General features: G+C 26.8%; 1 protein-coding gene across 1 annotated transcript in view; it reads right to left on the bottom strand.

Annotated features, from left to right (window-relative positions):
• LOC100200252 (pre-mRNA-processing factor 39) overlaps positions 1-17,030 on the bottom strand; it is a 68,904-nt gene extending 51,874 nt beyond the window's left edge. Inside the window, exons 1-4 of the mRNA XM_065805628.1 lie at positions 16,919-17,030; positions 12,464-12,644; positions 6,293-6,483; positions 964-1,089 (exon numbers count right to left, since the gene is read on the bottom strand). Of these exons, the coding sequence (XP_065661700.1) occupies positions 964-1,089; positions 6,293-6,483; positions 12,464-12,572 (426 nt within the window). The 5' untranslated portion in view covers positions 12,573-12,644; positions 16,919-17,030. The remainder of the gene's footprint in view (positions 1-963; positions 1,090-6,292; positions 6,484-12,463; positions 12,645-16,918) is intronic.
• Positions 17,031-27,661: the final 10,631 nt, after the last annotated feature.

Below are 27,661 nucleotides of genomic sequence, written 5' to 3' on the forward strand. Positions count from 1 at the left end.
TGCACATATAAAATAAATTTTAGATAGTAGTAACAATATAAATAATAATACAGTACTCTCTCTAATTCTAATATCCTTAATTCAAAAACCTCCATAATTTGATTCCATTTGCTAAGTCACCATAAAATGTCACCAAATAAAGTCAATTTTCTATAATTTTAAAATCTCTTTCATTTAAACTTTAATTTTCCCAAAAAAAATTAGAGAGATTTTACTGTAAAAATGTCAAAAATGATAATATTTTAAGAAAACCTTTTGTTATTGAATAAATTTATTTATTGATTAGGGGAGAGTGGGGTAATGGCGAACGCGGGGTAACTCCGAACATGGTCAAAACAGCATTGTAAAAAAATAAATTCGACAATTTTTTTTTACCTGCTGAGAAGGGATCCTATGCTCAGTTCCAGACGTGCAGTAGTGTAATGAAGCTGTGCGGATGTTGTTCACTATAATTTGATTTTAAATTTTTCTGATAATTTTATGCAACTTTTTTCTTGAGTAACACTCTGTTGTAGCTTCTATGGAAATAAAGTCACTCCTTTTTTTTGTTTTTGTTGCATAATATAGTTTTTAGACTTAGTTATTACAATTAGCTTTTTATTCGCTATTACACAACAGTGCTTGTGATTGCCCCCCAATGTGTTCGGAATTACCCCACGTAGGCAGGGTAATTCCGAACACCAATGGTTTTATTTCTGGCATAAATTTTTATTTTATAATAAGATTTTTAAAAATTCCTTTTGAGGGTTTGTGACTGAGTAGTTAAACTAATTGATAAGCAATAAATATGATCAATTTTGTATAACTGGTGTCTTTAATTTGCATTCCCGCTTAGGTGTTCGCCAATACCCCACTCTCCCCTAAATTTATTTTTAAATAATATAATTTGTCAGAAAATTTAGGAATAAACAAAACAACTACAAAATCTTTTCAATATATTCCAAAATTATAACACAAAGTTACTTCAGTAGCTTGGGCGTAGTTTCCACTTTTTTTTTCTACATCAGAAAACTTTTTCCAGTATCCATAGCAGTAGGGATAGTATCTTAGAAAACAATTATAGGCATCTCTTGCAGCATCAATATTGTCCTGGAAAATGAATTCCAACATATTTATATTCATTTTTAGCCATAACTTTTAAACACAAATTTTATGCTTACACAAATTTTATACATTTAATTTAAAATGCAAGAATAAAAGAGTAAAAAAATATAGATATAAATAAAAAAATGTATAAAAAATAATAAAAGTTTTTTTAAATTTTTTGACTGCTTTTACACTGTTTTTTTTTTTACCATTTTTTTTATCTAAATTTAATCATTTCCATTAATACACAAAATTATTGCTATATCTTTCTGATACTGCAAACATAACATATCAAGGATCTACCTCAAAATCAGTGTGGCAAGTATCTATTTTATTGCGCATCCACAATATATTTATACTGAAAACATCTAAAATGAATCTTAGAATACAAAGTAGGATTGACATGGCAATTATACTGTTATAAATGCATATGCAGATGATGTTATTGCTAAGCTCTACAATCTGTGGATAAACTGATTGACAGTTTTCAAACCTACCAAGTAGCAAACATTATCAAACTAAAGTGTGAAAATGGAATTTCTAATTTCTAGAATAAGTTCTCTTTTAAAAACATTACTCAAATTAACAATACTTCAACATATCTTTAAATTAAATTAAAAAATCTGGGTTTTTAATGAGGTAATGAAACTAATACGAACAAGATTGCAACACTTCAAAAACAAACTTAAATGAGCGTATAACTCAGTTTCAATCGGTTGCAATAGCTCTGATTGACAGGGAAATTTGTTTTTTGCCAGGTGTTGACAGTAGTTTATTTATATAAGTCCTTATCAGTTACAAAGCTTAAATATGGTCTTGAGCAATGCCAATATGATGCTAGTTTCCTTAGCAACTTAAACACTGTTAGAAAAGCGATTTTGAAATCATTTTTTCATATCTTGAAAAATAGTAAAAGTTACCTGCATTTGTTTTTTTAAAATAGAGGATATTTCAACTATTCTCCTACGGAACAAAATAAATCTATTTATGAGGTTGTTTAAAAATCAAACTTGCTATTTACTAATCAATTACTGGCAACACAATATAAAAAATCTTTTACAAATATTTTTACAAATATTAAGATTGCCACATGTAACACTCATCTTCTAGTGCATGATAGAAGGAAACAAAATTCAATTTATACAACCTATTGAAGAACTGCAAGCCAATGTTGTATCAACATTAAAAAAATCATTTTAGTTATGAAACTTAAAGAGCAAAGAGTAATCTTTAAAATTCTAATGAGAATATTGTTAAAATACTGAACAAACTGAGGAAAACATACCACCTAGTTTTTAGTTAAAACTGGAGAATAGCTAAAAAAGCATATTTTTACAGTTTCCGCTACAAAAAAAGCAAACAAAGCAGTCAACTTTAATGCAGTCTTCTCCGTTAAAAATTTGATGCCATAACATGAAAATTTGCTGGCAGGATGGTTATTTATAAGTTAGTCTGCGCGATTTAAAAAACTTTTTTTCTGCTATTTAAATTACAATAAAATGGAAAGAATGCTTTGAATAAATACTAGATACAACAATTTAAAAAAAAAACGGTAAAAAAAAGCATTTTTTATAAAAGTTGACTGCTTTGTTTAAAAAAGTTTTTATAAAAGTTGAACAAATAAACAAAAATGTTTTTCTGCAATTTAAAACAACACGCTTTTAATTTTTTGGTAAGCGCTTTATTATCCGCTCGCCAAAGTTTTTGCGGGAGTGTGGGCAAGCACGAAAAGACTTAAGCCCTAAAGCACTGGCTAAACGGAGAAGACTGTTAATGACGTCCTAAATTGTTGATGTTTTTAACTTGCTGCAGCAAAAATGCTAATAACAAGAAGGATCAGCAAAAAAGATGTTTTTAAAGTAACACATTTTTTTTTTAAAAAAAAAAGCTACATCTTTTTACTCAAAAAACAAACAAAAAAATGTGTAGTTAATTTTTGACCAAATTACTTTGAAACTTCTTATAAATTGCTTATAATATATTTTAAAAGTTATTACTAATTTATTTTTACTACTTACACAATAAAAGTTGTATGTCAATCTTTAGGAAGGTTGATTTACAAAATTTGTCCTTTTCTTCAATTTTTTCATTTAATTTCATGTGCTTAAATGTTACTTTGTTTTTTTTATTAAACATCTTCGCTTCCAACAAGGCTGCAAGCAGCCACTAATTAAAGGTAGAAGTTACTGAAAGAGAAAAGATGAAGATTGCAGAGCAAGATAACGATTGACGGACGACTTAAAGGATCGCAAATTATATGAATCAGGAAAGCAAGATAAAGGAAGCGAATTCCAAAGAACTGATGTTCGAGGAAAAAAACTAGACGAATAAGCATTTTTGGAGCACTTAGGAACAGTCACAGAAAAAGGATGAGACTTAATTAAATGACGAGTAACACGAGAATGAATTTTAGTAGATGGCACAAGAGACACTAGCTCTTTAGAGCAGTGCCCATTATAGTATTTGTAGAAAAGAGAAAGAGAAGCAACATTACGACAATGTGATAATGGTTGGAGGTTGGCTGCAAGAGATGACTTCCAAGAAAGATTGGAAGTAAGAGTTAATCCTAGAAGATGAAGAATAGATGACTCATCGAGTACATCACCGTTCATATATATAGGAAGATCTAATTTATTGCGATAACAATTTGCTGAAAAAAAATGAGTTTTATCTGTATTGAAGTTCACCAGCCACTGTGAGCCCCATGCTGTAGCAGAAGTGAGATCCTTTTCAAGTTCAAACGCCCCCTCCGTGCAATCACAGAGTGTTAGTTTCTTATCATGACAAGAATAAATGGTAGTATCATCAGCAAGCAATGCCACCTTAGATGTGAGAATATCTGGAAGATTGTTAATGTAAATTAAAAAGATTTTAGGGCCAAGGATAGAACCTTGAGGAACCCCTGAAGTTACAGAATAAGAAGAAGAGTGCTGTCCATCGAGTACAACTTTTATACTACGATTGGTAAGGAATGATTCAATAATCTTAAAGATGTTACCAGATACACCATAAAAAGAAAGATTATGGAGAAGACCAGCATGCCAAACTTTATCAAAAGCTTTTGAAATGTCAAGAGCGATGGCCTTAACCTCTCCACCATTATCTAATGCACGATAAAACCTATCAGTTATTACTGTTAGCAAATCAGATGTAGAACAAGAAGATCGAAATCCATATTGATGGTCAGAAAGTAAGTTATTAGATTCAAGATAAGAAATTAGGTGATTGTTAATACAAGATTCAAAAACCTTGCTTATGATAGGAGGAAGACTAATGGGACGGTAGTTGGACGAATCAGATCGCTTTCCAGAATTTTTGAATATAGGGATAACAGATGCCGCTTTCCAGCAGGCTGGAAAACAAGACTCTGATAAGCACTTGTTGAATAGTTTTGAGAGTATTGACGATAGCTCCGGAGAACACTTCTGCAAGACAATAACATGTTTGTTGTCCGGGCCACAACCTGTAGAAGTGTCTAGGCAGGAAATCACTTTAGATACAGAAGCCGGAGTGATATGAATGTCAAGCAATGGATCAACCTGTTTGTTGGCAACCAGTAGAATGCAACTAGTGGAATCAAGAGATAATATTGATGAAAAGTTTTTAGCAAACAATTCAGCTTTGTCTTTAGGTGGAATTAAAGATTTGCCCTTATTATTGATACTATTAAAGATTCTTCAGAAGTCACGAGAGCCTAATTTTTGAGATGAGATACAAGATTTCATGACCTGAGAATAGCGGGTTTTGGCGTTAGACAAAACATTTTTACAATTGTTTCTAGCAGTAATAAAAAGACGTCTGTTTTCTGGAGAATTGTTTTGCTGATAAATATGAAAGTAACGGTTTCGATTGGCAATTGCAGCAGCACAGTGTGAGGAAAACCATGGAGGAGAGTGAAGCTTGACCTGGAATCGTCAAGAGGGAACAAAAGATTCCATGCCAGCCTGAATCCATGAAGTTATGTAAGAAGCACATTTGTTGACAGGAAGACAAAAGATTTCTACCCAAGGGCCATCACGAAGAAAATCACAGAAAGAATCGGTTCGATAATAGGGGGATTCAGGTGATGAAGAAGAATGAGATATTAGTTTTAGAGAGATCAAACTGTGATCAGGAGCACCTAAGGGTGATTGTAGAGAAACTGAGCACTGACTAGGATCAGAAATAAGACATAAGTCGAGTAGAGAAGGTAAATCATTAAAGTTGTCAGGAAAGCGAGTTGGAAAGTTGACTATTTGAGTTAGGGATTGAGAAAGGCAAATGTTGCGGGCTTTAATGCCTGCAGAATCACTGACACTAGAGCCGAGCCATTCAGAGTGGTGAGCTGTAAAGTCACCGACAACAACTATATTAGCTGACGGATAAAGAGAGAGGGCTTGGTCAATTTGATCAGAAATAACATCAAAAAGAGTGCAGTCTTGAGATGAAGGAGAGCGATATAGAACAAAGAGAAAGACAATAGAGTGAAGTGGTGCTAAACGAAAGCACATGAAAGAATAGTCTGTGGATTCAAACCTAATTTCACGACAAATGGGTGAATTCTTACGAATGTAAATGGTGAACTTTGCAAGAGATAAGACTCAACAGAAGAAAAGTTACTTCGAAGACCACGAATATTAGTGAATGAAAAGTTTAGACTTAGACTTAACTTGGTGATGATGATGGTTTTTTGTATTTTATAGTTTTTGAAACTTTATTCATTTTTAAATTAGATTGAAGAACTTGACTCAAAGCTAGATAGTACTCAGAACACTGTTTAATAGCCCAAGCAATTGCCTCATTACTACTAATAAACCCTAAGCCGTAACAAAGGGCTCCAAATGTGGCCTCCACAATCCACACCAAACGTACAAACAGGGACACCATCCATGCGCAACAAAACACTGTTAATACTTTGATATTTTTTAGCTGTTGATGGAATCAGCCTCTCTGAGAGTTACCACATGGTTCAGGAAACCTGACTACCAGCCGGCCTCAGAACCATAAAAATGAGTTTTAGAGCTGTACCCTCATTAGGAGATAATAGAATGAGTTGCCTAGTCTTATATAACAGAGACACAAGCAAAACCCATGCATTGAGTCAAGAAGATCCAGCGATCAACATCCTAAACTGGAAACAATGTATTAAAAATACAGCAACTCTAACTTTACTTCACAGTAAAGTTAGAGTTTGAGAATACAAAATTTTAAAACAATGTGAACCCACCTCTACTTCTAATGTCTGTAGTAAAGTAGTCCAATTAGAAAAAATAAAATAATCTTCTTTAACAGTTTCCCATAATTTTTTTCCCTTTTCTGATAATTGTTTTTGGTATTCTGTATGAGGTGGCAGATAGTTATAAGATTCAACTATAGTGTCAAAACTTTTTAAAGTGCTTGTAGAATCTTCATCTAATTCTAAATTAAAAAAAGTAAAATCAAAAATAATATGAAATCAAAAATATATATATACATATACAGGCCTTGTTTAGAAGCTTTACGCCATTTGAATTTTACATACGAAATAGCGATTTCATCTACGCATTAAGCCATTTACATTACACCAAAACTTTTTTTAATTTAAAGTCTTTTTTTTAAATAGTTTATGTGGAAAACATCAGGCAGTACTTAATTGTTGTAACAAACATTTATTGCATTTGTAAAATTTTTTTTTTTAAATTAAAAAACAGATAGTTGAATAAATTTTTTTCTACTTTCCAATTTTAAAAAGTTTTAAATTATTTTTATTATATTTAAACTAAATTTCTTATTAAATATTAATAAATTTAAATTTATTTCATTCAATTTAATTTCTTTAAAAATTAAATTTTAAAAAAAAAAATCAAAACTCCATTTTACAACTATTTTTTTCAACTTTTTAAAATTTACAAACATGTGAAAGTAAATTCTTGTTATCAAATTTAACTTCACTTTTTTATGTTCGTTTTACATTCAACTATTTTGTTTATTTATAGTTTATTTTTTATTATTATTATTTATTCAACTTTAGGATTTTTTCCAAAGTTGAGGTCATAATTTTTCTCTAATTTAATAACACTTTTTTAAAGATACAGCTATCCAGAAAAAAGTTTTAGAAAAAATGAGACACTTGTTGAAAGAGAGAAAAAAGTTATACAGCTTTATACAATATATATAAAATCATATATAAAAGTTATACAGTAGTCTATTTTGACCATTTGTAAATCGAGGGGGGCAACTGTGTCATGTTTCTAAGGCTATAATTTCTGAACTGTTGTACTTGAAAGTCTGAAATTTCAAATTTAACCTATTTACATAATGCATATAACAATATGTATAAATCAGGAAAATTAGAGATGATGACCCAAGGTCATTGGATGAAATATAATTTGATCCTTTTTTTATTAGCTTATTTATTATTATTGACTACTTATAGATTCAATAAAATTTTTTCATCCTGTTACAAAAGTGTTAATATACAAAAGTACTTGATGCACTTATAAGAGTATATGAATTGCAGGATGATAACCAAGCCTTTACACAAAATTATTTTAAAGAATATTTTTAGTAAACTATATGTAACAAATTTATGAAAGATGATTTTTTTAGTTTTTAAATAGCATTTTAACAAAAGTTTTTTTATTATCATTAAGTTTATAGATTGATCTTAGAATGAATGTTGATTAGAAATGATTAACCAGTTAAATAGTAGGCAAAGACTTTATTAAAGCCAAATTGTTAAAAAAAAAGTTATTGATATTTTTATTTTTTTTTTAATGTCAAGAAATTCACCCTTAAACGATTACCCTCTCATTAAAAAAAAAAAAAACTAAAATGTGAGAAAGCAAACATAAGATAATGTTGTGTTATAGATGTTTTAAGAAATAAATACTATAAGTTTAAATAAGTATTTTAAAATAAGGAACTTAAATAAGTTTTTTAAAATAAGGAAATTTTTTTTTCAAACAACATTTAAATTTTACTGACAATTATATTTTATAAAAATATTATTTAATTTTAAAACATTTTATAAAGATAAAGTCTTTAAATGATCTTTAATGAGGTTTTAAGTTTAATTTAATTACAATTTGGTACTTTAAAATATGCAACTGAAGTAGTTTAACTTTTAACAATATAAATATGAATGAGTAAAGTTACATTAACTTGCACTAAACTTTTTTGTTATGCAACCAGAGTTGTTAGTCCTTGGCCTTGCTTAAAAGCCAAAAATTAAAGCCTTGGTCTTGGTCTTGGCCTTGAAAATTTTGGCCTTGGCCTTGATTGATTTAGCCTTGGCCTTCCACCTTTTCTTTAACAATTCAAAACTTTCTATTCCTGATCATGCAATTTTTTTTTGCAACAACTTAACTTTGCCTTTTTAGATTTTCGAAAACATTTCAAAAATGCGCTAAATAAAGTATAAGGTAATGAAGCGTTGAAATTGCTTTTAAAGAATGTTCTCTATAACATACTATGCATTTATTTAAATTATCAAAAGATATTATATTGTTAAAAAATGTATTTTTTACAATGAATATAAATGTTTTTAAACAATTTGTACAAATAACTTTATTAACAACAAAAACAGTTGTTTAAAAAAACTTTTTGATGAATCCATTTATTCAAAAATAGTCAAATATATAATAATAGTTGAAAAAATAACAATAAATTATTTTTTTATTTTTGCTATACTATGTAAACTTTCTAATAAATATTTGTTCACAAAAAGCTAAACGCTTTTAAATTAAATTTTAAAACGCTATTAAATAAATTATCATAGCATATTAAATAAAACTTTTATTTTAATAGTATTATGTTTTCAATGATGAATGTAATTTTTTTTAAACAACTTCTTAATTTTATAAACAACAACAATAACGAATGCATTTCAATAAACTTTTTATAAAATATACTTTTTGATAATTTAAATAAAATTACTTTTTTTATTAAATAATAATTAGATATAAGTTTTTTTTTTATTTAAAAGAGCTCGTCTATTATTATAAAAACATTTTAAAAGATCAAAGTTTAATAGTTTGTCTCATTGGTTTTAAAAGGTTATAACTGAAATTTTTTGTATTAGGAGAATTTTAAATTATAGAGAATTTTAATTAATATTTTTTATATAATTTTTTATTTGTTTATGTATTCTTTTTTTGATTGATATATAAAAATACATTAATAAATAAAAAATAATCATATAAATACTTTAATTTGGACTTTAAACAATAAAAATAAATTCTCTTAAGTTTTAGTCTTTCAGATTTATATTAGCTGATTAGTTGATTTTTTTAGAGCTATAGGTTTTAATGTTTTAATATTTAAAAGATTTCTTTTATATTTAGTTTAGCCTGTTTATAATTTCTTTCCTTTGTCGGTTTTATTCAGCGCATTTTTAATTATCTAAAGAGCCATGATCAAGCTTTCAAAAACAAAACTACACACGTGGTCAAGATAGGAGTGCGATTGCACCCCTTTTCTGTCCGCGACTGATATATATATATATATATATATTTATTTATATATATATTTATATATATATATATCTTATACTGTTGATTTAGGTGAGCAGTGTGACGTCATACTAAAATAGGCTGCTGCCAAGGGCTTCTGTACATACATCCAATGACAAATAGCCTGACTCGCAGTAGAGTGCTGCAACATCGAGTGCGGGCTTGGTGTGGGGCAGCAATCTTTTCATTCATTATTCTTTGTTTTTTTCTTCTTTTTCTGAAAAAGCTGTAAGGTTTTAGATAAGCAAATAAAGTGAGCAAGTGCTCACATAAATATGCTATAGTAGATATAGATATATATACATATATATATATATATATATATATATATATATATATATATATATATATATATATATATATATATATATATATAATATATATATATATATATATATATATATATATATATATATATATATACTGAAATGTTATGATGAATGTGTCAAACTGGGAAGCTTTGAACCCCTTGATGAAGTTTTTGGTATTACTAAAGTGGATGGAACATGGTTATCTTTCGATGACAAGCAATTGCACCATTTCCAAGTGGAAAGCAAAGGAACAGTGGGATACTCTACAGGCCAAGTGGACAGTAAAGAAACGATCCATCCCTCTAAAAGACAAAAACTTTCTAAAAGGTCATCCAACTCATCATCTTACTATCCTGGTTTTAGTGATTCTGACTCTGAGGCTGAGAACAGTGAATATGAAAACAATGAAGAAAAAGATGAGACTATTCATACACCAAGCAGAAAACATCATAAAAGCAAAATTGCAGTCAACTTGGTGACCTACACAAGAGTATCAACAACAAAGCTGCTAACATATGCAAGCAATTGGCTTGTGAAAGCATTGACATCCCAACTCCATGTCAATCATTCACAAGTCAACAAAGAGGCAATCAAGCTGAAAAAGAAATGATTAAAAAGTTGCATATGGAAAGTTGGTCCTTACACTTTGATAGCAAGCACATCAACAGAATTGATTATCAAGTGGCCTTCCTTAAAAACGAAAGAAGAGAAATCAAATTGGATGTCGTGGGCTTGGTAGATGGCAAGGGAAAAACTATTGCTCAAGGAATTTCTAAAGTCCTTGATAAATTTCACCTATTGAATTCAATACAGGTGATTGTTGCAGATACCACCAGCGTTAACACAGGAAAAAGGAATGATGTTGTTATAATATTGCAACCAATGTTCATAGAGAAACGCATTAACAAACCTCAGTTTATCAGTTGTCAACACCATGTATTAGATAGAATCCTCCGTTTGGTGATGGATGAAGAACTCGGAAGTAAAACACAATTGCCGATAATCAAATATCCATTTGTATCTCAACTGTTGAAGGGGTACGAACAACTAAAAGCACAGTTTGATAACGGAATAGAAGTAATTCTCAAAACATCAGGCTAGAGAGAGATGATATGAATATTTTATTTCATCTCACCTGAATATTCCGATTTTTTGATGAAAAGGGACATTTTCCATTGATCAGGTTTCAGAAACTACCCAACATTAGCAATTCATGGTGGAATTCTAGAGCTATAATAGCGATCTGGGACCTCATTTTAATTCCTTCAACAAGGACAAGTTCTACAGAGAGTCGATTTATATTGTATGGCTGGGCAGACCATTGGTTTACAGACCAACTGTACAACGAAAACGACTTTAATATATATATATATATATATATATATATATAATATATATATATATATATATATATATATATATATATATACAGCCAAGTTTACTAAAAAGGTATAACCCTAATTTATCAAACATTAAGATTCACTGCACCCTAATATATATATAAATATAAATATATATATATATATATATATATATATATATATATATATATATATATATATATATATATATATATATATATATATATATATATATATATATATATATATATATATATATATATATATATATATAGTTTGTTGCATTTGGCAAGCATGGAAGGAAAAAAATGATTCTTTTGCCAACACATACGTCACTTTTAATTACTTTTGACTTTCGTCCAACATTTCCGTGTTGGACGAAAGTCAAAACCATTAATTTAATTACAAATTAATCGTTTTTTAAAAAAACCACAAAAATGCAAATTTAATTGACCAGAATGTTTTTAAAAACATTCTGAATGTTTTTAACAATATAAACAATGTTTTTATTTTTATTTTTTTAAATAAAATGTTTTTATTTTTAATTTTTTTAATAAATTGTTTTTATTTTTATTTTTTTTACTGTAAATCATGCACGGAGTGATGCTACATCGACTATCTTATAGCCTGACTCGCAAGGGAGTGCTGCTACATCGACTGACAAGTAGCCTGACTCGCAAGGAAGTGCTGCTATATCGACTGACAAATAGCCTGACTCGCAACGGAGTGCTGCTACATCTACTATCTTTTAGCCTGACCCGCAAGGGAGTGCTGCTACATCGACTGAGGGTTTGGTTGGGGCAGACAGTCTATCAATTAATAAAATAAAAAAATTCCGGTCTTGTATTTTAACTTTTACTTTTTGTCAACAAAATATGGAAAAAACTTTTGGACAACATATAAGAGTTCTATACATATATATATATATATATATATATATATATATATATATATATATATATATATATATATATATATATATATATATATATATATATATATATATATATATATATATATATATATATATATATATATATATATATACATATATATATATATATATATATATATATATATATATATATATATATTATATATATATATATTATATATATTGTTTTATACTATACTATTTCATGAATATATAATACAATTAAGAAAATAGTATTAATATTTAATTAACAACAAAAAAAGTGAAACTGTAAAAGAAAAATATCGTAGTACAACATGCCATTTTTAAAATTGTTTTCTTCGCAAATATCACCATTTTCATTATCAGCTGTAAATTTTACTCTTTCTGGAGTTAAAGCCTTTTGAGCAGGAGCACGTCTTCTTACCATTACTTATTAGTTTCTCTAATCAACAAAACACTTCATCATGAACAAAACACTTCATCTGAACAAATTCATTGACTAAAAAAAGTTATGACAATTAATAACAGCTATAACAAATTCAATTTTTAAACATTTTAATTTTTTTTTTTAATTGAATTTATTTAGACCTTTTCAATTTTATTTTTAATTCCAGAGACTGGGATTTCTTTTTGTGTTTAATTTTAATTGTTAAAAATATGCTTTCTGTGTCAACTAACTTGAAAATATCATCTTACTTAAAAAAAAAAATTTTTTAAACAATTTTATTCTTTAATTATATCTATAAAACTAAATAAAAAAATCTATAAAATTGAATTTTTTGAGTTTTGAATTTTAGCAAAACAATCATAAAAATTTTTGTTGAAGCATCGGATTATTTATTTTGTTGCAGCATTGGATTAATTTTGTTTAAAAACTGATCTTCTCATCTTATTCTTGGCTTAGTGAATTTATAAATAAATAGAACTATGAAATCTTGATTTTAAAAACTTTCCTTTTTATTAACCTGTAATTAACAGTTTTCTTTTTATAAACCTGTTATTAACCTTTCATAAATCAAAATAACAAAAGTAAAAGATATTGTTTTTGATTTAACTTTCATTTGCATAAATCAAATTCTTTTCAAATTTTTTTATTTCAAAATTCATTTCAACTTTAAAACCACTAAATACTTTCTCAAATTTAGGACTACCATTAAAAACTTGTGTTTTTTAAAGTTTATTATAGAATATTTTTTTAAAAAAAGTCAAAATCGTTATTATTTTTCAGTTTTTCTTTACTAAAAGGATCTCTAAATTTTATTGTAGATCAATTTTACTTAAGTCTGTTGTAATTATTTTGGACTTTAAACCCTGCTTTTAAATACCTGCTAAAATCATTGGTCTTGGGTTTGTTAACCAAGCAATTTTCCTTGTATATACTTATACAAAATAATAATAAAAATATTTAAAGATTTAAAAGAACTTTAAACTTCTGAAATAAATATAAGATCTTTCGCAACTAAAAGAGCTAATACTTATGCTAAAAGAGCTAATGCTACCAGTATTTTCAACAATAATATAATAATCTTTTACATATATTAACTCATTTATTCAAAACTTATTAATTAAAAACATATCAGTTTTATTTTAAAATGAATAAAATAATAATAACCAAAATGTGAAAAGCAAAAACTTGTTGAGGAAGGTTAGTTGTTTAAATAGGTTGCTCACCGTTGCATAAGTTAGGCAAGGGCAATATAGATACTAGGGGTCGGCATTCGGCAATGCTGACCTAACTGCCAATCTAAAAGTGTTTGAGGTCAGCAAATAATTGCCAACCTTGTTTCTATGTTTCATGGTAACCCTTGGTATCAAATTTTTTTTGCCAATCTGATACGGACCTCTAAAAGATTGAGGTCAACAAATTAATGGCGACCTCAATCTTTTAGAGGGTTGCATACATACATCTATGCATGCATGCATACATATATATACATACATACATACATACATACATACATACATACATACATACATACATACATACATACATACATACATACATACATACATACATACATACATACATACATACATACATACATAAATACATACATACACAAGCTTGGACAGGAATAGCGAACGCTATTGCTGACCACACAGATTTTTTTTGTTAAGAACTTGACCACAACTGTTTAGATGTTTAGATTTCAGTAATGTACTAAAAAAACAAACACTAAGATAAACTTTAACTAGGAAAAAAATTCCCTTCAAAAAATATATATATAAAATAAAACTCAAAAAAATTCAAACTCGAAGCAAAAATTACTTTTTTTTACATTTTTAATTGCATTTGAAACAAATTACTTAAAAACTTATCTTTTGAAATGTTTTATTAAAGTTACGAAGAACGCTTTTACAAATTACTTCTAATGATTGTTCAAATTTTATTTAAATTATTAAAAAATTAAATTAAATTATTGAAAAGAACAAAAATGTAATATTTTTAAATTGTATAAATATTTAAAAAACAAAGTAGTCCTTTTAAAATAGTAATTTTTAATTATTTTATGCTCTGATAAATATGTAAATTAAAAAAAAAAACTTTTAAACAACTCTTAGTAAAAATAGAAATAAAAAAAATAAGTAATTAAATCATTCCATTGCAATGAAGTTTAATTTAACTTATTCATAATTTAAACTAACTTAAAAAATAATATTTTAAACTATTTTCAGCAAGACTTGGAAAAATAGTTTCAAATGTTTAAATTTATCATAAAAAATATGTGCCTACTAAAAAAATGTAAATATAACATTTAATTTACACAAAATGCATTTATTTTAAACAATCATTATAAGTAGTTTTTTATTTTGTTTAAAGCCTTTGCTTAAAATAAAAACTTTTAAAAAGATCAACAATAATGATTTAACATAATGATTTTTTTATTGCATTTAAATTGTTAAAACATCAAAACAGCTGTGGTCAAACTGTAAAGAAAAAAACATGCCTGGTCAGTTACAGCGATCACACAGCATTCCTGTCCAAGCCTGCATTTAAGTTTAACATTTGCTTCAAATCCTAAAACTTCTTATTTAAAAAACTAGTTTTTAGGCTTCAAGCTGGCAATTTTTCAAATCTTTAATATTTGCTTGAATTTTAAAACTTTTTCAACACTTGCTTTAATTCAAGAACACTCTTTAACATTTGCTTCAATTCTTAACAACAAGTTTGTTATCTAAGAACTATTATTGTTAAAAATGTTTATTTTTTAAATGACGGATACCAGTAAGGTACAGTCCAGAACAACGCAATTAGCTAAAGATATATATTTTTTTCTTATTTTTGTATCCCTCACCTTTTCGTTAAAAATTTAAAAACATAAACCTTAACAGACAATGAGTCTTTTACAAAGAAATGAGCTTAGGATGGTTTTGGCAAAATAACAATTTGAGCTTCTGCAAACAAACTTATTGCTAAGCACAAAAGCTCAAATTGAAAAAACTAAATTAATCTTAAAGTGATTATAGTGATCTTTATTCTCAATTGTTAATAACATTAGTACAAATTAAACATTGTTGTTATATTTATGTTGTAGTATTTATAAGCTGACCACTATCACAAAAAACTTAATTCTCATATGTGCCTATCAAATAAAGATCACTTGATGATCTATGATGAATTACTTAAAATTGAAAAGCACTTCTATTTATAATAACATTAGCATTCATTCCCAAAAGTTTGACAAATACCAGCATTCATAAACAATATTTAAAAATTTTTAAATCTTTTACAAAGCTTAACAGTTTAAAATCAGCTAATTTTTTTCTTGCTAAATGACACACGAAAATGTGAAAACTAACTAGCAAGTGTTTAAAGTTAAAATTTAATTAAAGACATTTTCTATCTACCTTAACATATTCCCTTAAAAACCACATATTTAAATTGCCTTGCAAACTATTATTCCTCTTTTCAACCCATTAATCCTAAATAAAAAACTGCCTATAGAACTTTTTATTATATATTGTTTTCTAAAAACACTAAAGTGATTATTATGAAATAGTAAAGAAGTGGTGAATATAAATAGTACACTAGCAGAGTACATACTTTATGTGTTATAGATTACAAGATCAAACACTTTAGTACTTCACACAGTTTGTTTCACTGTGGCATTGCCTGTCAAGATTTGTGTCTCTGCTTTATAGGGTTGTTAAAGAACATGGTAGATAAATTTGTGTAAAAAAAACAAACCTTTACTGTTAAAAAAAAATTATCCATTGATTTACTTTAATCTCTTTTTTTAAAGAGCCCTACTATTTAATATGATAATCTATAATTATAATATTCTTTTACAACAAAAGTATTTTATTTTTTAAATGCCTTTGGTGTAAATTGACAAAATTTTTGCTGTTTCCTTTATTTATATATTTTTATGTTGTTTATTTATGCCACCTAAACCTACCAATACCAATCATCATTAAAAGATCCTATGCCACATCTACATATATATGAGCATAAAAATATTAACAGATATATATTTGTGAATGAAACATATGAGATATATTTGTGTATTTGCGTGCAAAACAAATTTTTTTATAAATTATCTACTTCTACAATTTTTATTTTCAGCGTCAAATCCATACCATGCTTCCAGCTGTTAGTAAACTTATTTATAGAATTTTTACACTAATATAATTTTGGCATTTTAACCAATAAAACTTTTCAAACCCATATTTGTTTAATTTTTAGAAAACGAAATTTAAAGGATCTAAAACTCCTGCTTAAAAAACCTTCAAAAGCAGGCCTCAAATTGTTCTGCTGGTAGAAAGTAATACCTGAACTGATTTGTCACAACTTTACATCGTTTAGATGCTTCTTTAAACTCTTTTTTCTCCATTTTTCTCCTTCTTTCACTGGTTGGCATTACTATTTCAAATTTTGAAAACCAAAATAATAAAAAAACTAATGGCATATATTTTACTTTAACAACAAAAAAGTTCAATTGAAATGTTTATAGATCTATCTTAGAACATTAAGTATCTGGTTAACTTGTTTTATATTAACTTGTACAAATTTATTAACATTTATAATTAACTCAAATAATACAACAACTATGTGCAATTTGGTTTTGAAACTTAAATGTGGAAAGTTAAGATTTTATAAAAAATTAACATACAAAATTATATTTATAGTTAGAATATATTTAAACTTCAAAAACTTGTTAGTAGCTATTTTCAAACTTTTTTAAAAATGTGCACAAAGTTAAAAAGTTAGTGTCAAATGAATTTATAGACTGAAGTATATATATATATATATATATATATATATATATATATATATATATATATATATATATATATATATAATATATATATATATACATATATATATATATATACATATATATATATATACATATATATATATATATATATATATATATATATATATATTATATATATATATATATATACATTATAATATATATATATATATATATACATTATAATATATATATATATATATATATATATATATATATATATATGTATATATATATATATATATATATATATATATATATATATATATATATATATATATATAATATATATACATTGCGCTCCATAGAAATTTTAAAATTACATGTCATAGTTATCTCTCATGTTTGCATTATGATATTGTCATATTTAGTTATCTTGTTAACATTTATACCTGTATCTAATTAAATATATTATTGTAAATTAACTAAATGTAAATAGTTTTTTTCTAATCTTATACCTTCCTCAAATGTTTTTTTTTTTCCTTTTTATTATTACTATAGTTAAAATATATACATATATATATATATATATATATATATATATATATGTATATATATATACATATATATATATATATATATATATATATATATATATATATATATATATATATATATATATATATATACATTATAATATATATATATATATATATATATATATATATATATATATATATATATATATATATATATATATATATATATATATATATATATGTATATATATATATATATATATATATATATATATATATATATATATATATATATATATATATATATATATATATATATATATACATTGCGCTCCATAGAAATTTTAAAATTACATGTCATAGTTATCTCTCATGTTTGCATTATGATATTGTCATATTTAGTTATCTTGTTAACATTTATACCTGTATCTAATTAAATATATTATTGTAAATTAACTAAATGTAAATAGTTTTTTTCTAATCTTATACCTTCCTCAAATGTTTTTTTTTTTCCTTTTTATTATTACTATAGTTAAAAAAAAATTTTTAATATTTGTAATATTTTTTAAATCTCTTTGATAACAACTACATATATAATCATATATGCAATATATAATATTATATATATGTGTATATATATATATATATATATATATATACATATATATAACTTATTCAGTATAGAATAATATTGCAACTGATTTAAAACAGAAATAAACGTCATTCAGAAATTTTGAAAACGGAAGCCATACTAGTAACATGTGAACTTTGTATTGGAAAAATTGAAATGTTAATATGCGGAATACTTTCTTTTGAAGAATTAAAATAAAGGCATTCAAAAAAATCATTTATTTTTTTCTTTCAAAATCATATTTTTATATTGAGGAAAAACTAAATAATAATTTTTAAAAAATATATTACAATTTTTACATAAAATACAAAAAAAAACATAAAAACTAAACCAAACGATTTTAACACATCTAGAGCAAAAAAAGCTTTCTAGTTTTAACGCCGTGTTTTAAATTATTAGTATTATTATTATTATAAATGGGAAAACGTAAAAGTTATCGTTAAGGAATTCAAGACATTTTTAAACTCTACCCATTACGCCGCTCTTTCGAATAAAAACTAAAATCCAATTCAAACTCCACCTTTAAGTAACGACCCTAATTCATTAGTTATTACATAAGTTATATTTTAAATAGCATCTTACTAGTAAATAGTAACAAGTCCCTAGATAAAATATAGGGCAAGAGCTAAACTCCTCAAAAATTCTCATAATAGCAATCTTTTTGTGGTTCTCTGGAAAGAATGAGAAATTACCAAAAGATCTATCAACTTCGACAACTATTTCAACCCTTATTTTTAAAATTTTGGTTCTTGCAACTGGAATTTGCTATTTGAGAAGCTCTATTTCTAAAAAAAAATTCGATTGTTTGTGGTACGCTCAATTTTATCGCTATAACTTTTTAATACTGCAGAAACAACGTATCAAGGATTTACCTCAAATCATTTAATTATATATCATAATAACTATATATAATAAATAATAAGTATATATAATTATATAACTATATATAATATAGCTATATATAATGTATAACTATATAGCTATATATAATATAACTATATATAATAAATAATGAATAATAACTATACATGATAATAATATTATAATGGTAATAAATAATAATGATAAAGGTGACTATATATAATAATAAAAAATAAAAGTGATTATACAAAGGTGACTACATAACTTTAATAAAGGTGACTATATAAATTTTGGTAAAAAATTATGGAAACTAACTGGAAGCAATTATTTGAAAATAAAAACACTAATGAGTGCTATAAACTTTTTTGCAATAAATATAATAAACTCAGCAAGCAATTCAATCCGTTAAAAAAAGTTCATGTCACTCGTAATGCGCCGTGAACGAATAAGGAAGTACTAGCTACGATAAAGCAAAAAAAAAAACTGGACAATTATTTATCTGCGACTAACTGGCAATTAGCGACACTGATTCGTGAATATAGGAAACTAAGAAGGCAATTGCAGAAAGCATGTGAACGTTGCGTTCGAGTATTTGAAGCACAACTAGCATCAGATAAAAATAATCCTAAAAGGGTGTATGCTTTTGCTAAGGCGCAACAGAATGTTTATGTATCTATTAGTGCTATATCTGATGCAAAAGGTGAAACATTAACAGAGGGAATACATATCGCAAACAGAATTGACGAACACTTCAAATCGGTTTTTGTTGATGATAATAAAAAAATTTAAAAAAAATTTGTCCGAAGGTACTTAAAGAATGCGCAGCTCAAATTACTTACCCTATTACTTTACTTTACAATTAAGCACTGTCCGAAGGCTCAACACCAACAGCTTAGAAACAGTCACACGTCACATTGTTGTTTAAAAAAGGAAATCGTCTTCACACCGCTAATTACAGAGTCTATCACGTCAGTTCCATGTAAAGTAATGGAAAAGATTATCAGGGAACAGATAACTAAATATCTTTAAAAAACGAGCTGCATCTCACATAATCAACATAGATTTATTTCCAAAAAAGGATGCACGTTTAACTTATTAGAGAGTGTTGACTACATTACGAAAGCGTTAGGTAAAAGAAATTCTCAAGGCTTCTCAATTTTATTACCTTGAAAACTTGCAGGAGACGTGGTGACTTAATCCAACAGTTTAAACTAGAAAATGGTTTTGAGATAATTAATTGGCATAATCCACCAATCCGCAGGTCACTCTCCAACGTCCTAATGCGTGAATGCACATATAATAATGCTCGTCACATTTTTTTACAAATCGTATTGTCAATGATTGGAATAACTTGCCGTCAGCAAGCAAAAAGGCTCTGTCAGTTAAGGCATTTAAGAATAAAATTGACAAGTATTTTTTTTCTATAGCTGCAATTAATTCGTTAATTAATTCGTGCTTAATTAGCAGCTACAAATATTGACTTTTTAGATACTATTTGTTATAAGATGTAAACTTTAATTAAATGAAAGCAATCTTTTTTCTCTTTTTCTCAATTTTGATATCAACTTACTTGCTATGAAATATGATATGTTTTCTTTTTACTTAAATTTTATATTTTACAAACCAGAAATTTTTGTATAATTTGTTGGTTTTGTCTGTTTGCTTTTTAAATATTTGTCATGTTATTTAAAAAGACTTATTTAAATATATTACTATTAATATTACTTTTGCATATACTGATTATGTAACTTTACTAAGTGCTGATTGATGTAACTTTACTAAGTGCTGATTGATTTCAAAGCTACGGAGTAGCAAACTTTATCAAACTAAACATTGAGAAAACGGATATTTTAATTTGTGGAATAAGAAATATTTAGGTATTTAAGGTAAAGGTTAAAAAGAACTAAACGTCATACTGTAAAGTTAAAGGTTATTGATATATAAATTATTAATAAGAAATATATATTATAAATATTACTTGATAGAAATATTGAAGATATATATATATATATATATATATATATATATATATATATATATATATATATATATATATATATATATATATATATATATATATATATATATACATATAATAATTAATATATTTTTAACGGTTTCACTAATCTTCTCTATTTATTTTTTAGAAAATTTTGAAAAATACTTGTGCTATCAAGCTATAAATTTTATGAACTGAAGACAGCACATTGATAAAGTGCCTGAAGCAGGATTATTTTATATTTTGATTTTGTTTCATACTGGCAGCTAAATTAGTGAATAATCCAAAAGTTTGACTAACAGTTGACAGGGAAATACGAATTTTTCAATAAATTTTTTTTTTTTATCGAGGATCCTGCTTCAGGCACTAATTTAAAAAATAATAGACTACTCGTAAAAACTTGAACGTTTAACTATATGCGGTTTCAGAGATGTCGTTGTTCTAAGATTACACGTTTCGAAAAAATAAAAGAAGAAGAAAAATGCAAAAGAAAATAGTGTAAAGCTAAAGATGTTCATTGAGCCTAAGCAAATAAAACAATAAGAACACATAAGAACTAATTATTTTAAGACATAGTAGATATTTTTTAAATAAAACAGATATCAATTATTTAGATTTTTATAAAAAATAAAAAGTAGAAATTGACAACCTGTTGTAGTTGCTATGTGCGTTGCTATAAACAGTTGTTAACAAAAGATGACAATTTCATTATTTTTAACAGGTTTTTAATGTAAACAATGAACAAAAATTACTTTCTCATGAATGATAAGGAGTTTTTCTAATAAAAGCAATAATAATAAAAAAATCATTTTTTTGCTTTTTTTTTTTTTTTACAATGGATTTACCTATGATTTGTAGCAATTCTCTTTATCATTATATGGTTAGATAAAAATATTTTTTAACCAAGTATTCAATGAGAACTAGAACAGTTTTATCAGTTGCTACAAATCATTCAAAAGGTTTTTCTAATATATATGAAGACAATTGGTTAAAACGTTAAAAACAGTGAAAAAAATTTTATCCAATCGAAACTGTTTATAGTAGAACAATTACATCGTTGCTCCAAAAAATATGAGAAATTTTTGGAATTACCAAGACAACTTGGTAGACTTGGTAACTTAGGCATCTTTTTAGTATTTAATCATAGTCATAAGCCCATTCTATATCAAATACATCCTTTTTTTTTTACTATGATTTAATAGTTGGCTCAATAACAAAAAAAAGCTGTTGTAGAGAAAAAGTTGTGTTGTAGAATTATAGTTTTATAATGTTTGAAAACTTTAAAAATCATAATAACATGTCACAAAATCATCACAATGAAAATACCGCCGTCCCATAACCGTTTATTATGCCTTACTTACAGTGCCGGCTGGAGCCTTCTTGCCGCCCGCGTGCGAAATTTTTCCTGCCGACCTTGAAAATTTATAAACTTGCTGGTAAATTACACGGAAAATAATAATAAATTAAATTCAAAAATACAGGGTGGTGCAGAGGAAACGCATGTTTTTCAATACTGAATTACTGGGACACAATGGATTGAAAATAATAAAAACAAGTATTAAATGATAGGTTTTTTAAGTCAGTTTTTGAAATTACATACCATATTTAGGTTCGGAAAATAATTTCTTTGAGATGACGTGCTTCTTGCTGGATACAAATTTGGGTCAACTTCTGAAAATTTCCTGACGAATGGAGTTCTTAAGGTCATCGAGCATGCGAGGCTTGTTTGTGAATACTTTTGATTTCAAATATCCCCAGAAAAAGAAGTCACATATCGACAGGTCGGGTGAACGAGGGGGCCAGTGAACATCAACAAATCTTGAAATTACATGTCCTGGGAACATTTGTCGAACCACTTCCATGGATGCTCTCGTTGTGTAAGCTGTGGCACCATCCTGCTGAAACCAAATGTCTCTCACTTGATGCTATTCAAGTTCTGGATGAAGGAAGTTGTTTAACATTTCAACGTAGCGAGCTGATGTAACAGTAACAGCAATTCCTTCGTCTTCAAAAAAATAGGGTCCAACAATCCCCAACTTTGAAATGCAGCACCATACTGTTACCTTTTAACTGTGCAGAGGTCTTTGGTGTAATCCTTGTGGGTTCTCCGATGCCCAATACCGACAGTTTTGAATATTGACGTCCAATCGATTGTCCAACTCTAAAATATTGACGGAAAAGACGTTGCGCTGTGACTACAGAATCATTATTCTAAAAAACTGCTCGACAACGAACACACGATGTTGTACGCTCCAATGCTCCATCACGGTCGTTTGCAGGAGGAAAGTTATTATACGCATGCGCAGTGAAATTACATCTATTGACAATGATATATTAAAAATAACTAGATGTCTAACTGCCGTAAATCGGCATAAGAAAAAGTGAAGCAAAAATCGGCCATTATGGGGGGCAAAATCTTTACGCTATTTATCAAAACAAAACAAATACAAAGCTTAAGATTGTTTAATTTAATGTAATCAATAAAAACTCGATACACATATCTGAAAAATTTGATGTTATTTTGATTTTAAATTTAATAATTAAGTAAAATATGCTTTTTTTTTTTGTTAAACATTTCAAAATCATACTTATTTCCTGTTTTTTTGAGTTTAAAATTTAACATTTAACTCAAATCTTAGATTTAGTTGGATTTATAATATTTTCACACACAGATATATATAAACTGAATTTTTAAGTAATTTATTATCCTTTTATATTGTTTATTTTATATTTATGTTATAAACCTTTAAATGTAATTAATTTATTAGATTGTTGACGTAGACCAATCATTGATTTTTTTAAAACTTTTTCTGTATATAATTGGCCATATCTTTGCAGTCTGATTTTAAAAAAGTCATTTGCTAACATTTTTATCAGTTGTGTGGAATGCATGTCTTCAGTGACAGCTTCATGCTCAGCATCGTGTTCATTTAGGTCTTTAAAAAAATGTTTTTCACTAATAATTTTATTTACTGCATAAATCATTTTCAGTTTAAGGTTTCGTTCCACATTCATTTTTGGTTTTTTAAAATTGTCACCGCAGACATAAATTTTGAAAACACTCTCGCATACTATTATAGTTTGTATAACATCATTTCTTGGAGCAATAAGCCCACCCCTATTTTTTATGTTAATCAATGAAAGAACTGATGTTCCATAAGAATGTTCCACAAAATTGTTTTGGGAAATAAGTGAGTTTGCACACACAGAACATGTTATCTTTGATAATAATCTTCTTACAATAAATCCAGATATATATCCTAGTATTGCTTCCTTATAGATAGAGGTATTATCAAGATAATTTTGAATTGTAACAATATCAATATCAAAGTTTAAAAAATCTGTTTCAGGATTTGAATAAATTGCATATTTTTTACTCCACTTTAATGCAAAAATAGAGCCATTTGCAATATCCTCAAATGTTAAACAATTTGCATGCTTTGAGCCTACAATAGAATTGCGCAAAAGAATTCTTTTTAAAGATGACTTAAGTTGGAGGGCATCTGGATTATTATTAAATCCATTCATTCCACGAATACAAGAGAACAGTAACTCAAGATGATCTTGTGAAAATTTGTATGTTAGGCAAAATTTAAAAGGATGAACATTTAAAGTCAAAAGCTCATAGGCTAAGTGTTGAAGACTTTTTGCAGCCACAATTAACCCTAATACAAAGGTTTTTCTCCTATGTTTTAATAATGGAGTACCATTAGCATCTGTCAACTTTGATAAGTAGTTTATTATTTGATCAAAAGTTGCATTCCAATAAGGATAATCATTCAAAAAAAGAGCTTTCTTATACGATTTTGAAAAAAGATTTTTAGAGTTCAGCATATCAAATAATTTGTCGATGACCCTTATAAAATTTATAGTTCCTTCAGCATGCTTGAAATTTGGATGTTTGGAAAACATCAGAAATTCAATTGCATCTGCAACTGAATTACTAAGTGTTTGTGCAGCAAACTTAACATTCATTTTGTGACGCTGGAAATAAATATGTTTTATTGAGATTTTATTTGCAAATTTTAATCTTTCTTCTTCCTGTATTTCATATAAAGCTTTTATATAACTCCATTTAATGTATTTTCCATCACAATCCTTAAGTACCTCTAAATCTAAAAAAAACAAAAAAAAAAAAAAAAAAAAAAAAAAAAAAAAAATGAGTAGCCTCCTCGACTGTAGTGGCCCCCCCTCGGGCCTTGGGGAGGTGAATAATCTTAAAAAAAAAAAAAAAAAAAAAAATCACATAATGCATTTCTAGCTAATTTTAGCATATGACTTGGGTCAGGGATTATATACAAGTAGTGATTATAGCCTTCAAAAGTAAATCTTCCATTAATTTTTTCTTGTCTTTTCCCAAATGTACATCCTAGTGATGCAACAGAATTAAAGTTAACATTTACACCATCAAATGTAATGCTACGTACATTAATTTTTTTATCAGAGGAAACTGTTAATGCTTTTTTAATAAGACATGAAAGGTTTTCAGCTGTTATTTTACTACACAGTATATAGCCAATAGGTGTTTTCCAATGACCTTGTAATCCTACCAGCATAAATACCAATGCTTCTGTAGCTGGTGTATCTGGTTCAATTGCAACAATATCTTTTCCATAATCTGTAAATCCAATGAATCGACCTGTCTTTTTATCGTTTAGAATTGATGTTTTGATTGCCATTGCATTTATAATTAATGCACAATCTTTATAATTAATGTCAGTCTCTGCTTTTATACTAATATAACTTAAAACATCTTCAAAAAAACCAGGTTCACAATCTACAGAGGAAGTCCAGTTGGCTAGAGAGCTTGAAGCAGGTAAATGGAGTATAGGCCGTAGAAAATTGTATGCTTTAGGTGAGTAAAAATGCAGTGTTATTGCAAATTTTTTAATTTCATCAGTATACCTATGCCCTTTTGGAAGTGAGGTATTGTTTTTAAACTGATTTTTTATAATATCAAAAGTCAATCCACTAAAGTTTTCACAAAGAATATTAGCAGCATCTTCAGAAACAATTTTTTTTTTGCTTAGATTTTTTAGCATAAACTTTAATGAATTTATTTTTTTTTCTTTTCGTCGCAACTTTTGTTTAAGAATTTTAATTTTTGCCTTTAATTTTGCTTTAGTTGGACTTGCATTTGTCGATAATGTACTTTTAGAAATAATAGTATCATCATTAATAATTGTGTTACTACTTTCGATAATATTAAAGCTACTATCTATATCCACCTGGCAATCAATACTCTCTGTTGTTTTTAAAATAACACTATTAATATAAATTTCGTTACTATTAGCAGCAACATTATTGTTATCACTTACATCCGAATGGAAATCGATGTGATGGTGACTGCCTGTTTCTGAAACTTTTTTAATGAGTCTCTTTTTATTTTTTTGTGGCGATATAGAACTAAACTTTCTTTTGACTTTTGGTTTTGAATCAATAATAACAGATGGCACAGAAAAAGGTTTTAATTTAGGCTTGTTATTAAAATCAGGTATACTGTAATCTGAAGGTAAAAAGTGATCACTACATATGCGGCTGTGCTCAGTAGGAATAAATGTTTCACGTTTTATTGCAACAATCCACCTTTTACAGAGTTCCCTAATTGGAAATTTATGAAATGCTCTGTTGTCGTTTTTCATTGCTCTATTTGTGCAACCAGCTGCAGCACAAGAATTAACCATGATTTATAAATTTTGAATATTAAATATCGAATATTATTTGATCCAAACCACCGTGATTTACTATTTTTTAAATTTGCCCCCCATAATGGCCGATTTTTGCTTCAAAAAATACGCGGAAGTTAGACGTATAGTTATTTTTAATATATCATTGTCTATTGAAGAATTTTTAAAATGGTTAACAGCGTTATAAAAACTAATCATTGAAAACGAGTAGTTTGTTCAATTTTAGATAATTAAATAGGTTTTTAACTAGTTTTTTCATGAAATTATTTTGAAAATAACTTGTAGCTGTACGAAGAAATTTTTCAAATAAAATACAAGACCTCTGATTGTGAATAATATCTACTTTCAGCTAAAGCAACTTTAGTGTTTTTGTTTACAATTTTTAAACCTTTTTTAAAATATTTTTGAGCGTAGATGTATAGTGCTCAATATTCCTAAAGGATTGAGCATAATATTGTTATATGTTAGTAACATAATATTTTTATTTGTTAGTAACATTATATATATATATATATATATATATATATATATATATATATATATATATATATATATATATATATATATATATATATATATATATATATATATATATATA

This window comes from Hydra vulgaris, chromosome 09 (assembly GCF_038396675.1).
Source record: "Hydra vulgaris chromosome 09, alternate assembly HydraT2T_AEP".
NCBI lineage: Eukaryota > Metazoa > Cnidaria > Hydrozoa > Anthoathecata > Hydridae > Hydra > Hydra vulgaris.